The sequence below is a fragment of the Anarrhichthys ocellatus genome, unplaced genomic scaffold, assembly GCF_004355925.1.
Source record: "Anarrhichthys ocellatus isolate YVR2014 unplaced genomic scaffold, GSC_Weel_1.0 scaffold18, whole genome shotgun sequence".
In the NCBI taxonomy this organism is placed as follows: domain Eukaryota; kingdom Metazoa; phylum Chordata; class Actinopteri; order Perciformes; family Anarhichadidae; genus Anarrhichthys; species Anarrhichthys ocellatus.
In genome coordinates, this window is record NW_022280048.1 from 1,224,859 (window position 1) to 1,239,793 (window position 14,935).

A 14,935-nucleotide genomic window follows, 5' to 3' on the forward strand; every position below is an offset into this window, starting at 1 on the left:
ACACACACACACACACACACACACACAGTTACAAGCAGACACTCCAAAAAATACACAGCATTTTATTTTAGTTTGTCTGGTCATGTTTGTCCTGGCTGTCTTTCTCTCTCTCTCTCTCTCTCTCTCTCTCTGTTACTTTATTTTCACTTATTTTTGTCTTTCTCATCCCCCCATGTGTTATGAACTGTGTGCGAGATTTTCCTGCCATCCACATGGCATGATGTCACCTCTCTGTGTTTTATTTTTACACCACAGACCTCCAACCGCTGCTCTAATTGAGAGCTTAATGGAGGTGTGACAGAGCGAGCAAAGATGGCAGGAAAAGGAGCAATAAGTGAAGAATTCAAAACTAAATCACTGTTTTTTTAAAGTCTTTAAAATCAAGTCGCTGCAGACTGCATGACTCTACACACACACACACACATTTAAATTGTCACTCCCACACACACACGTAATGTATTTATCCGTGACTGAAAGTAGTCTCCAACAAATGCACGTTATGCTCCTCTTTGAGTTGATTTGACAAAAAGGAAATGATTATACATAACAGCAGTCTTACCCTTTAACCATAATCACTGGAGGCCTCACCTCAACCCTTAAGTGAACCAAAAGCCAAGTCTGAACTCTATAAATGAACGTTTAACCTTTTGGGATCCCGGTTTCGAGTCCCCATTATGTCACTTTACGTCCCCACGATATGATTAATACAAACACAAGGTTGTCCTTGGCCTTCCACTGCGTGACGCGGCTTGATCTCCCGTGTTTCTATGGCGATTAAACAGAGAGTTTTGTATCGGCAGCTTGGATACTAGAACGTGATGTATACGTTCCTTCATGCCATGACACGGCGAGAACATTTATTGCAGGAAAAACAAAGCGAAGACATGCAGAGACACCGTCCTCGGAGCCGGCTGACGTCAGTGAAACCTGAGTTATTTTCCTCCAGTATGTGTGGATACTGGCTCGCTTCCTGTCGGGCATTGTTTGCCTCCCATCAGATAACATTTTCATGATGCTGGTAGCTAAGAGGTATTATTGCCTTCTCTGCAGCCTTTTAGAGCCACACGGTACGTCATAGCTGTGGGCTACTCACGCAGTGGCTCGCAGTACCAAGTTTGGAGGAAGAATAAGAAGGCGAGGGAGAGAAAATGACACATTAATTTGTTCTTATTAGTTTAAGGAGAGGCAGGAAGTGAAGATAACAGGTAAATACCACACCTTAGCTTTGGCTGGCTGGATTGGCTGTCCTCCAGTGGAGATGGATGAGTAGCCTCTCCCAGTCAACTAATAAACCAGCCGCTGGTTTTCTATTAATAAGTAATGAAGTAACAGCTCACTAACAGGAAGATTTATGTCCACTCAGCATGATGTCTGTGTCAGTTTGTAGCTTTATTGTCTGTTGAGGAGACAAGACCACAAAAAGAAGTTATTTAATCACCTTTTCTTAACGGTAGCACCTTTGACCTCAGCCACATAGCTCTGTCAGACAGTGTCTGGGTAACAAAATCACGTATATTGTGCCATCCGCTGATCTATAGATCATCTGAAAGTTTGGAACCTGAAAATGAATTTGAGATGCAGCTCAGCAGCGTGTGTCAAGTTGTTGTAGTCGTAAACATAGACTGTATAAAAGAAGGTCATAAATCAGAATACCACATTAAGATGAGGAATGCTTTTAGACATTTGGAGATTTCTGCAAGAATTACATTTATCGACGATTCAAACCCTCTTATTGTCAATATATGTAGTCCAGCCGTACATCCTCTAAATGTCCCAGGTCTCTAGTTTGTGGCTGTGATTTTCCTTGAGGTCTCAATAGGTCATTTTATACAGCGATGTCATCGGTAAAGTCATGTGATGAGGAAGGGTCAGCATGTGCCTCGGCTAGTAGTCAGTGAAGAGGAAAATGGGAAGAAAACCTCAGAGTCTAAGCACGAGGTATTTAAAAAACACATTTAACTACAGACATTCTATTTTTAGCCACGCTAGCTGCTTGGCTCTAGAAGTCTGCCGGTCCTTCACTTCCAGACTGAAATATCTCAACTATTGATCGCCATGAAATGTTGTGGCTCTATTCATTGGTTGTACTGCCGGATGGATTCCCGTGAAGTCTGGTCGACACATCAACGTCCTCCTCAATTGTTACTACTTTAACTGATCCGCTGACTTTTCATTTATCATCTGGTCAAAATTTAAATTTGTCCAGTACTTTCAGTACTTTGATTAATATTCACAGAGCTGCAAAACGAATGACATTTCTTACCCTCAGCGAAAGCCAACACGCTAAACACGATCATGCTCAGTTTCAGCATGTTAGTATTCTTTTCCTTTGTTGACGTTAGCGTTCTGCTGAAAGCACCGCCACACAGAGCCAGCATGGACTGGCTTGGTCTTGTTATAAATAAGATTGATGTTTTTCATCTGAGTTTATTGCAAAACCAATTTCCAGTATTTCTTCTTGATTAAAAACTACAGAAAAACAGCCCTTAAGACATTGGATATTGGCTGGGCAGACAGTATGTTGTATAATAGCTGTTAGGAGTCCAAAAAAAGGAGAGACTGCTGGGACAAATATAAAAGGTCATGACTCTAATTACAGCTACCCGCCATCATCATCTTTACTCAGACTTCTCCTCAAAAAACAAACCTATTTTTAACCTGAAACCTTTACATAACAAATTACAGTTTTTAAAATAAGACGTTTCAGCGGTGGGATGTTAAAACACAAACAACTTGTAGTACAAGTCCTTGACCTAAAGACCGTGTTACAGGACTCCATCCACCCGTGACGGATCAAGACCACCGGGATTTCACCAAAAGCGTCAGAATGGGTATCACCATCAAGTAGCCCGTATCTGTCGGCCCTCGTCCATAGAAAGGAGTCGTCCATCTGTGACTTTCTGCTGAGAGTTTAAGTGAAGTCACAGGAAAAGGGAGGATTTGAGTGTATGTGTACGCAGCCTATAAACTCGTGGTAACGTCGGTCTCGTGCCAAAACCAGAACTTCCTCATGAATCTGTGCTGACATGCCGCTCCAACCAGGAGCTGAACGCTATAGTTTGTGGTTTTGTTGGTCTACAAGGGAGTGGTCCGCGAAAAAAGTGTGTGTGTGTGTGTGTGTAAGTTGTCAACGTTCCACATCTCACCACATTAGTCATACCAGGCATTCCTTCATGTGTTCACCTCTCTCACACACACACACACACACAGTTTTTTGCAGCAGTTTAGGAGCATTCCTCGCGGTCAGCCAGCATGAACTTGATGTGGGAAATAATTGAGTGAACTGTCTTCAGCCGTCTCTTCCTCCACATTCTGTGCGTTTGTGTCGCTGTGATTTTGCCGTCGTGTCCCGGATTGTTTACCATCAGAAATCCAGACCCTGTAATCAGAGCGCTGTCGGTGATCAACGTGGTGATTTTGGTTCTATGTTTAGGAGGTTTATGAGTGTTGTATTTTAGGGAGAGCGGTTTTTGGATTATATTGTGTGAGACAAATGCTGAAGACGTACTGTAGTTAGGATTTAATAATCAGGTGCAGTTCAGTTTTGGAACTTAATTTAATTTGAAGGTGGACAACAATGAGCATTCAGACCCTTTGCTTCAGTAAAACTACCAACACACAGTGTAAGAATATGCTCCATTACAAGTTACAGGTCATATAAGCAACATTTACCAAAGGTACCATACTCATTATACAAAAGAAATGTCCAATCTGATATTATTGTTAGATTAAATTGTTGAAACAATGTTGATACATTTATTTGTAAGCAGTATTTTAATGTAGTAGTTTGTTGAGGTGAAGGTAATTTGAGAAACTTTATATGTTGGGTAGTTTAATTTAGAACAACGCAATATATTGAATGAGCTTATCATTTGTTTTGATTAAAATCTTAAATCTGAAACTGTTAACGATGAAACAAAATAAAGTCAAATGTGCAATATTTCCCTCTGAAATTTAGAAAGATAGAAGTATAAAGTAGCATAAAATAAAATGACTGTAGTCAAAGTAAAAGTACAATAGATCTGTGTGTATGTGTAATGTTATTAACTACACTACACAACTGGACTTGTGTTTGATACACTCAAGATTTTGGGACTTTGTCACCTTTGAAATCTGTTGCAGGTTTTTTCAGAGTTATCCCAAATATCATCAGATTGAGCAATATGCATGTAGCAGGTTATGGGAAATAGCGTACAACAAAAGTAGTAGTTTTATGTGATAATTAAGGCATTTTGAGTTTTAAATCATTTTCACTGAAAAACACCGACAGCAGATGTTTTAGGAACCTCTGTTTAAACATTAAAAAAAATGCAAACCTTATATATATATATATATATTTTTTTTTTATGAATTTGATCTGATTCCAACTATTAATATCTAAATTAAATTCAGTGAATTTTCACTCATATTTAGACATTCAGGACTTTCACTTACATGAGGTTTGGTAACTCGCCCCTTTAACAAGTCAACTCACAGCAATGTGAGCAGATGAGTTAGTTTGTAAAATGCCAAGAATCCGAAATATGATTTTAAATTACATCATCAGATTACAGGATTCAAACTTGTGTTGTTTGCCCGCTTCTCAAATCAGCCATCGAGCTTTGTCGTTGAAGTTATCAGCTGTATGATTCGTTTTTTAAAATCAGCGATGAGATGTATGAGTGAGGACGATCATATCACACATCACACACACAAGCTCTCTGACATGAATGCTAAGCACAGCAAACACACAGAAACACAGATATGTACGCCTGGTTGCTATGCTTTTACACAAAGCAAATATTTCAATGGCACTGTTGAGTGTGTCAGAATGGGGAATGAAAGGCATCTAATCAGCAAAATGCAGCACTAAATGTCAAGCGTTTGTTTAACTGAAAGCTTTTTTCTTTCCCCTCAGTCCCTCTGAGTGGATCAACAGCGCCTCTATGTGGTGCTTTGAAGTAGCCTTCTTAAAATGCTTTGTCGTGGGAAAGATGTGAAACTTTTGGATTTGGTTGGACAAACTTTTTTTAATTTGCCATTGCTTTATTTGTTATAGCTGTGAGTCTCCCTTCGGAGTGACGATGGCTGAGAGCCCGCAATGTTTCTACTGCCGAGAGGACCTCGGGGGGAAGAGGTTCGTCCGCAACGAAGGCAAGCCAGTGTGCGTCCGCTGCCACACCAAGTTCTGCGCCAACTCCTGCGCCGAGTGCCATCGACCCATCCCTGTGGAATCAAAGGTGTGTGTGTGTGTTATCAGCTTTATTTACCTGTTTATTTTTCCCTCTCATTAAACTTCCTTCCTCCATCAGGAGCTCAGTCATAAGGGCCGGTACTGGCATGAGGAGTGTTTCCGTTGCACAAAGTGTTACAAGCCTCTGGCCAAGGAGCCCTTCAGCACCAAAGACGACCGTATCATGTGTGGGAAGTGCTGCTCCAGAGAGGATGCTCCACGCTGCCACGGCTGCTACAAAGCCATACTGGCTGGTGAGACCAATGCTCTGCAAACCTTGATTTTGTACTGTTGGCAGAAAAAGCACTGTGCTGGAGGAGTTTTGAGGAAGCTGGCCAATTGGAAAACTTACTTTGGTGATTATAACCAAAGACATAGGAGTTATCAGTTAGAAGAAATATAGTTTTCAAAAGACTTGAGCTAAGAAATTCATCAAAACATCTGAGTACATACATGATTGTTAGCCCGATAAATGTAATTATGACATCAAACGACAACAACAAACAAGCAGATTTGACTTCCTCATTGCCTGTTTGTCTGCAGTAGCATTGACTCTTCTCTCATGCTCTGCAGGTACAGAGAGCGTGGAGTACAAAGGGAACTCGTGGCACGACGAATGCTTCACCTGTTTCAACTGTAAGCGACCAATAGGATCGCTGAGTTTCCTCTCCAAAGGAAGTGACGTTTACTGCAGCCCCTGCCATGACAAGAAGTTCGCCAAACACTGCGTCTGCTGCAAAAAGGTCATTCTTCTTAAACAGGAAACAGACCTTCATCATTCTTCCTAAAAGCAACAAGAACAACAATGATAAAATCACTATTCATACGTTTAGCTCCTCTCTTCCATCTGTCTCCAGGCTATAACCTCCGGAGGAGTGAACTACCAGGACGAGCCGTGGCACAGCCACTGTTTTGTGTGCAGCTCCTGCTCAAAACCTCTGGCCGGGTCCAGTTTCACCAAGCACGAGGACCAGGTCTTCTGTGTCGACTGCTACAAGAGCTCCGTGGCAAAGAAATGCAGCGGCTGCCAAAACCCCATCACAGGTCAATTTAAAATTTAACTGAAGATTCTGTTCACAAAAAAATGCAGGTGAAAGCCGCCACGGGGCAAATCATTTATTGAGGCAGGTCGGAGACTTTTTTCATGAATTTATCTGTGCACTGTCTCTAAATTGTAGCCCATAAAAAAATGTGTGAGACTACAATTCCAATAGATTTTTGTTTAGGATCATATGTTCAAGTGGCTTAAGTGTTTTGCACAAAGACTTAATGATATGATGTGAGACAGTCCAGCCTCACAGAGTCCGGAAACGAATTTGGAAGGTCTTTGTCAAATTGCAAAGTCAAAAACAGACACGTTTCCCTCAAATGGCCAGTAGCAGGCAATTTAAATAGTAACTTTGGAGAAGAAGCTGTACTATAAACCGGTTAACTTTGATAACATCTCAGTTTACATGTACAAGTTGTGGCAAATATTGTACCGGGTTGATGGTGAATACATTCATTTAACTTCCATTGACTTTCCTGACTCTACTTTACAAGGAAGGCACAATCAGAGATGTACATGTTCATATCAGGATAGGTGCACCTGAATGAAAGGACCCATCCGTCACACATTATATTGATAGAATCAAATGAAATGGTTGGAATGAGTTCAAACTGTCCTCTTCTCTCCTCTCAGGTTTTGGTAAAGGAGTGAACGTGGTGAAATATGAGGGCAGCTCCTGGCATGAATACTGCTTCAACTGTAAGAGATGCTCCCTCAGTCTGTCCAACAAGCGTTTTGTAGCCAAGGGAAAAGACATCCTCTGCTCCGACTGTGGCAACAAGTAGAGCCGGAGAGGTCGGTCATTTTTGAACAGTGGTTTATATTGTCATTATGTTTTTTGTTTCTTTATTTTTACATAAAGGTCAGACTCTTCATTTCAATGTTATCTTAATTACTAAAGGGACTTTTTTGGGAGATTACCCACAAAGTGATAAAAACATTGTGCCCAAAATGTTATTTGTGTCCACTGTTGATCGTTTGCTTTGATGCTAACACTAAACAGACACGGTGTTGAGTGATGGTAATGACCAGCTTTGTCCTAATAGTCCTCAAAGGATAAAACGTATCTAGCTAAGTGTGGTGTCCTGTTGGAGGCTTGTATCACATACAATATATTACTAAAAACACATATAAAAACAAAGCATAAACAAGATGTTTTGAACTGCTAGGAACACATTTTCTTATTTAGATGGGAAGTGAAGAAGATCAGCCACCTACAGCTAAAATGAATGAGCAGCAGATGAATGCATTGCATACCTGAAATACTACAAGTAGATGTAATGATGCTGCATATGAGTCTAAAAGTCAATTTCTTTATTTACAACACAGATTTATTTTATGATCTGACCGTTGTGAGAGTCAATGCTGTCATTCAACGCAGTGTATGCTAATGTGTTAGCATAAAGCAAGAATATCATGTGTTTTTAAAAGTCATTAAATTGTATTTTTTCATCTTTTAGCTATAAAACAGCTTATTATGTTAATGGACTAATGTCTACTTGTTTTTTTATATTTTTCAAGGGTGATACTTTCCTATGACCAAATACGATAAATGGTGTTTTTTTTTTTTTTAGTAATCAAAATAATATTATATTTGTAATTGCTCAGTCATTTCCAAGGGATTGTTATGCCTATTGTATGTTTTGAGTAAATAAACTTGTTTGCACTTTTTTTAAACCATTCTCCCTTCAAGAAAAGGGGAAATTTAAATATGAGATTGGAATATATTCAATATACGTCTTGATGTGTTGCCAAAATGAAATAAACATTATACAAACTGAGTATTGCATTTGTTTTTATAGATTTAAAATGTATTTTAAGGGTCCGTGTTGACATAAAACACATTGCTAAATGTTTTGTGCATTATTTGTTATAGTTACAATTATACAAATATATAATTCTAAAAGGGACAAGAGCATTTATGTGACGCTGTCCTTGAAAATGGGAACTCGGTCCATTTACGTTTTGATAGTTTGATCGTTTAATCAAAAATGAAAGCAAAGGTTTTTGATTTGCAGCCAGAAATTCTAGTTTCATAAGCAAAACTAACAAATCATTTATCCTCAGTTTATATATGTTTACTTACAAACTTGATTTTTGATTGCAGTGGGAGAAATCTGCTCTCAAAACATTTTTTGTTTGTTTGCGTAATAAAGACACAAATATACCTTCATAAATATATACAAATTAAAAAATAAAATGTAATGTATGAAATGATTTAAATGTCTGAACACTGTTATGTTATTTGAAATATATTTTCATCCACAAAGGTGTAAATGAAACATTTTACTTTGTGGTCCCAGGTGTTTTTGTTGTTTCTCTTCCTGAACACCATTTAGTGCAAATCCACAAATACGGGATACAACAGGATATAACATAATAATAACAAACTATGATTCGTTGGCAATATCAAATTACCAAGGTTTTATACTTAGGTATATGTATAGGTGGATGAATATTAAACCGCCTCGTCAGCTACTGTTGCTAACATACTCCCATCGGCCCAGGTTTACTTATTTATATTCATTAATGTATTTTCTTCTAATGTTACCCTGGTATGTACGTATGCACGTGCTTGAATCAGACTGTATATTATAATTTCTTGATTCTATTGCCTTGACATATATTTTGAAATAATCTTACTTAACGGAAAATGAAAAAAACGTGGTATTTCTCCTGTTTTTCAAATTAATTAAATGATAAAACAAACAATCAAAACGTACACCAGCCACCAAGGTCATCAGTGGATGGACTGCGTTACGGACGATAGGCAACGCGGCACATCTTCATCTGCAGCGCACGTTTTACTGAACACTGTTTCACTAATGCAATGTCAGTGGAAACGGTGAATTGACCTTTGTGACATTTGTTCTAAATTACTTAAGGCTCGAGACTCTGCTGGACTTGTCACACGGGTTCTGACTAGATATGTGTGATTCCATTGATTCCATCCATCCATCCATCCATTTTCCTCATCCGGGGTCGGGTCGCGGTGGCAGCAGGTCAAGCAGGCCGACCCAGACCTCCCTCTCACCGGCAACATGTTCCAGCTCATTCTGGGGGATCCCGAGGCGTTCCCAGGCCGGCTGGGAGATGTAATCCCTCCAGCGTGTTCTGGGTCTTCCCCGGGGTCTCTTCCCAGTTGGACGTGCCTGGAAAACCTCCAGTGGGAGGCGTCCAGGAGGCATCCTAACTAGATGCCCGAACCACCTCAGCTGACTCCTTTCGACGCGAAGGAGTAGCTTCTATGCTGTATCAAAAACATGTATTACATTTACAGTGAAAGAGCATCGGCGCCATAAGTGTCCGGCTTCTCTTATAACTTCTGTGCTTGTGTTTTCCAGCTGGCAGCTCATTAATACTGTGACATTTCAGCGAAGAGGCCAAACCAATGGCGCCCCCTCCTGGTAGTGCATATGGAACAAGTTCAAATCAACATTATGGACAAAATTAACAAATGGGTCAATGCTGATTTGCAAATTGCATTGAGACATTGAGTTAACTGAAACCAAGCTACAGACTGCATATCTGCATGCACACCTACAAATCTCTGCACGCAGATATTCGGTTACATTTGAAAATCTCAATACATGCGAAAAACTGGGAACACATTCGAGACATGTAAAGAAAAGGTATTTATTTTGTGATGTACAGTTATAGATTATTGCTATGATTTTATCATTCTACACCTTGTAATGATACCAGGACATCCATGAACCCAAGTTTTACTAAATGTGAACATGAACCTCTAGTTGGCCACGAGGCAACAGTGCTGTGCTGTGACAGTGGCATGCATTGCATACCTAGAACACTCAAAGTAGATCTAATGATGCTGTAGACGAGTCTGCAAGTAATTTGGAACTTTTTTTAATCTTGAAAAGGTCCCGTTTTACTACACAGCACATCATTTTCTACGAGCTGATTAGAATCGACTCTCATTCAACACGTGTATGTTAACGTGTTAGCATTAAACGGTTGTTATGTGCTTTATAAAGTGATTGAGCTCGACATGTGCTGGAGTGTTTCCAGGAAGCAGTATGTGTTTGTCAAAGCTATGATGTCTTTATGGGAGTCAATTACTTTTTTTTAATCTTTAACTGACTGTTAAGATGATATTCAACATGTATAACATCCCCCCCCCTCCTCCCTCCTCCCTCTCTCACTCTCACCAATCACAGCAAACATATATACCCTCCGTGTTTGCAGAGACAGGTTTGTGGTTCATCTCATGCTCTGTCCACTTTGAAGCTGTTTGCAGTATTGCTGGTATTGAACGTCTGCACCAGGTTTGACCTTTTAGAGATCTCCTTTTGGAATATTTCATTCATGCAGGTAAGCACTCATTCGAGTCTTTCAAGGCATTAACAAAACTTGGACTTTAAGATCAGCGTTAGCAAATTCTCAGGGGATTAAAACTTGAAATCATCGTTCTTAAAGAAACAATTAATTTATTAATGAGAATGTTGTGTTAAATGTCTGTTTATTATTTTACATAATATTTACTGTAGAACTTTATTCAGTTAACTCCCCAAAATTCTTTGAACTGAAAAAAATAAAATGAAATGAACTTACTCCGTTTCAGAATTGTGATGATTTGTCTTCAAAATATCCTGCATGTGTTGATCCCTCTGTCTCTGTTGAGCAGTCCAACCACCATGGAGCGAGGTACGTAAAGTCACTTTGGATAAAAGTGTCGGCTAAATAAATGTAATGGGGGGGGTCACAATACATTTCATAATTCATAGTCATGGTTAGACAAGAATAAGACAAGACAATAATGATGGAAGATGATTTCTCATTCTCCGCTCAGGGTTTATCTTTCAGACTACAACACGTGCATCTGTGAGAAAGTCACTGTTCAATGTAAATATGTCAGGGATACCTAAAACAAGCACAGTTTACAGTAGTTAAACACTACACGGCTATGCACTTACATATATCATCTATAGTTATAGATGATCGCTCTAAAGCTTGAAGCCGGTAGAAGTTCAAGCAAATATCAAACAGCTGTTTGCTAATTGCATATTAAATATCTGTGCATGATGTATAGTTTATATGATCAGTGGGCTCTGTAAAATGTGGGTATTTTTCACTGTTTTCTGATACAAGCTAAATGTCATAAAAGAAACCAAACAAGTTACCTGGCTATTAAAATAATCGTTAGTTGCAGACCTATTTTGATTCAAGTTTTTTAATTTGAGATTTCCCTACATGCAGCTGTTACTGACTTTAAACTTCAGGGTTTTCTATCCAATCGAGTCAGCTGTGTGCATATCAACAGTAATATAGGAAGAAATGATCTTCCTCATTCGACACGTTCTTTCCTATTAAAATCTGGCTCCAACCGCCAACAGCTGAGTTGGCGATATACAAAAAGCAGCTTCAGGAAGAAGACATGTACTCCTATGTGCTGTGCCGTATGTTAATGATTACTGTATATTGTCTGTGTCTGTCAGTCCGTGGGCTCAGTCTGTGGGGCGAGGTCGCTGACTTCACCTTCTCCAGTTGCAACCAGTGGAGGCTCAAGCCTCAGGTGTCCATCCCCGCCCTGCAGGAGCTCACGGTCTGCTTCAACATGAAGTTCAAGGTATTGATGATAAACCGCACAAGTCATTCCCACAAGGACTGCACAGTTCAACTCTTTATGAATCATGTATAATATTTCATCAACCATATCTAGACCATTGAGGACTCCACGCCATGGACCGCCTTCATGTACACTCATCCTGACGTTCAGTGTACTGAGCTGGGCTTGGGTGGAAAGAGGGATGGTTTCGTGGTCTGGCTGTTCGGGACAGAGTGGACCACGCCCAAGATCAACCTTCGTCTGTCACAGTGGTACTCGCTGTGCCTGGCCTGGACACATACTAACGACCGACCGGCCCTGTACGTCGATGGCAACCCGGTGGACATCATGGCCGGTGGGTTAACTAATAGGCAACTGAGTTACAAGTTTCCAAACTCACCAATTTAAAAAAAAACACACACAAATGAAGAAGAAAAAAAGAGCTGCAAGTCCCACACCACACAGTATCTTACTTTGTGTTTTAACATGTTGAGGCCTGTTTTTATTTCTCACCATGTCTTCTATTCTGGTAATGGTCTGTTACCACACTTGTTTTATATGTGATATGTTCTTCTGCTGCGTTTGTGTTTTAGTCTTATAAAGACACATTTCCCCTTTAGAGTCATTAGACTCATGTCAGGTTAGTATTTGTATTGGATCTTGATTTTGAGCCAACCTGCATACAAATAAAGCAGGAGCATGGGGATCAGAACGGGTACATTTATAATGACACTGAGAAAGACACTGTATTTGAGGTGCACTGGTCGTGTCCAAATCCCTTATCTGCTTAATAAGGTTAGTATCAGAACTGTAAAGCTATCTGGCGTATTGGATCCATGCAACCCTTCCTGGATGCAGGCTAGATTCACAGTTTAGCAAAGGACAGGGTAACATGCACCATTTGTAACCATTGCCGTGTCAAAATGTGTTGCCATTTCAGTGGCAGTTACGTATGAATGATGAGCGGAGAGTCGTTTGTTTCTACATTGTGCTCTTTTGGCTCTGATGATGATTTATTTGTTTGCTGTTTTCTCCTCTCTTAACTCACGATGTAGATACGACTCCCTCCGTCCCCCACCCGAGCTGCAGACTGGCCCCCAATGGAACGCTGACTCTGGGTGCATCACACCGCCTGGTCAACGGGACTAGCATCCCACATCCCGCTCCGGTGGGCAAATTATCTCTATTTCGGCTCTGGGGGCGAGAACGGAGCAAACAGGAAGTGACATCGCTGAATTGTACAGAGGGGGACCTGGTGAAGTGGGAGAGAGACAACTGGGACACTCAGATCTGTGCTCCGATCCCTGACTCCAGCCTGCGGTGTGGTGAGCCGATGGAAAACGTCATTCACGTGAACTGGAATAGGTTTTCTCTGATTATTTCGACTAAAACACAACCCTTTCTTTCAAATGTGATCAACCCTACATGTACCTCAGCACCTGCAGGTCGCAACAAGTTCAATATTGTCTCCCTTCCCCACAGTGTTTATGCACCAGTCAGTGATTCACTTTTCAGCAGTAAATGGTCTGTCGGTTTAATCGAGTGTTTTACAGCTTTTTCCAACCTTAGTGGCTGCCCCCGCGGCTGCCTTTGGTTTCCTGTGTGTCCTCGGCCCTCAGATTAAATATTGACCCCCCCCTGCCTCTTTGTCAGTTGAGTAAATATCAAAGCCATTCTGTGATCGATAACATGACGATCAGGAGCATTAATCACACAGTTGTCAGGGGTCGTTATTCTCTTTCTGCAAAGCTGGAACCTGCTGAAATGGTCACCATAAAACTTTGTGTTAACCTTTATTTACAACACAGGGTCAACATGTCACTGATTCTGATTACTAGGTATCAGGAAATAAGCTGTCTGGTTTTTATTTTCACGTTGTGAGAGTATTAAGCTCTGGAAGAGCGATTAACATTATAGTCATCTACACCACAGTAAGTGAATCTACTTAAATCACTTAAATCAGAACATGAAAGAATCACATTTCTTTATATAAAACACGTCTAACTTATTTGAATATATTTGAATACAGAGCTTTGTTTCAAGGAAATGCCCTTCACAATAATAATAATAGTCTGCAGTTCATACTAATAATGGACGGAAGAAGTGGTTCTACAACACAATTGTTTCAGTATCAACATTAATTCATTCATGCACTCGAGTTCTAGCTAGAAGATGAAATGATCAAGACTACTTAACCATACTTGAAATTTATGTTTTCTTTTTCTTTACATGTTGCAGTTGTTACTGTGCTTTGATGTCCTTTTACTTTTTCTTTACCCACATTAACGTGTCCTTAATAGTGTTTTATATTTCCTTTGGCTGTTTGGCAGAATGGTCCGTTTACGAAGTGAGACTGATGTTTGTCATCATCCGGCTTGATGGGAACGACACAGAGCTCTACACGGCGAGAGACATCGCACATAAATGGGTAAAAGGAGCAAACAAACAAATATATAAGAACAAGCAAAAAAAAAAAAAAGCACAGATATTCCCTATTTAATAGTAAAAAACGACCTAGGAATGTTCTCCATGTTACACTCTGAACACTGACATTTTTTTAAATTTTTTTCTTGCTGTCACCTTTTTGTGGTGCTGTATCTGTAAAAAGGATCGGACTGTTATGGTGTACGGGTGTTGTTTTGATTCCGTTAACCCGCACTAAATCACATTGACTTGAACTGCTTTCTGCTGTTTGTTGTTCCTCCTGCAGCTCAGACAGATTCTGCCGTCCAGAATCTATTTAAACAGAGTGTCTGTGTTTGAAGTAACCAGGTAAGAGAAGATTGGGGTTTACAACACTGACGTTCACTCGATGTATTTTGTAATAAAATACCTGTGAATGTCACATAAATCAAACCTTGTTTTATATTATTTGACGGAGAGGGGGAACCAATGGGCCATACGTATACTGAGTTTCTCTGATCTCTTACGCAGATCCAGTAAAGAAGACAGCCTTGTAAAAACATTACAGAAAGACAGGATGGTAAGTACATTAGAGCCTGGCCGAGGCACTTCTAGCAGTTGTAGTCGTGTACATTACATGTTGACAGATAAGTAATACGAAATAGTCTGTGGTGGACATACACTAGTTTGTCAACCACTGTTGGCC

General features: G+C 40.1%; 1 protein-coding gene across 1 annotated transcript in view; it reads left to right on the forward strand.

Annotated features, from left to right (window-relative positions):
• LOC116389063 (four and a half LIM domains protein 1-like) overlaps positions 1 to 8,041 on the forward strand; it is an 11,960-nt gene extending 3,919 nt beyond the window's left edge. Inside the window, exons 2-6 of the mRNA XM_031857471.1 lie at positions 5,039 to 5,219; positions 5,292 to 5,466; positions 5,786 to 5,955; positions 6,070 to 6,256; positions 6,894 to 8,041. Coding sequence (XP_031713331.1) covers positions 5,064 to 5,219; positions 5,292 to 5,466; positions 5,786 to 5,955; positions 6,070 to 6,256; positions 6,894 to 7,045 — 840 coding nt within the window. The 5' untranslated portion in view covers positions 5,039 to 5,063 and the 3' untranslated portion in view covers positions 7,046 to 8,041. The remainder of the gene's footprint in view (positions 1 to 5,038; positions 5,220 to 5,291; positions 5,467 to 5,785; positions 5,956 to 6,069; positions 6,257 to 6,893) is intronic.
• The last annotated feature ends 6,894 nt before the right edge of the window (positions 8,042 to 14,935 follow it).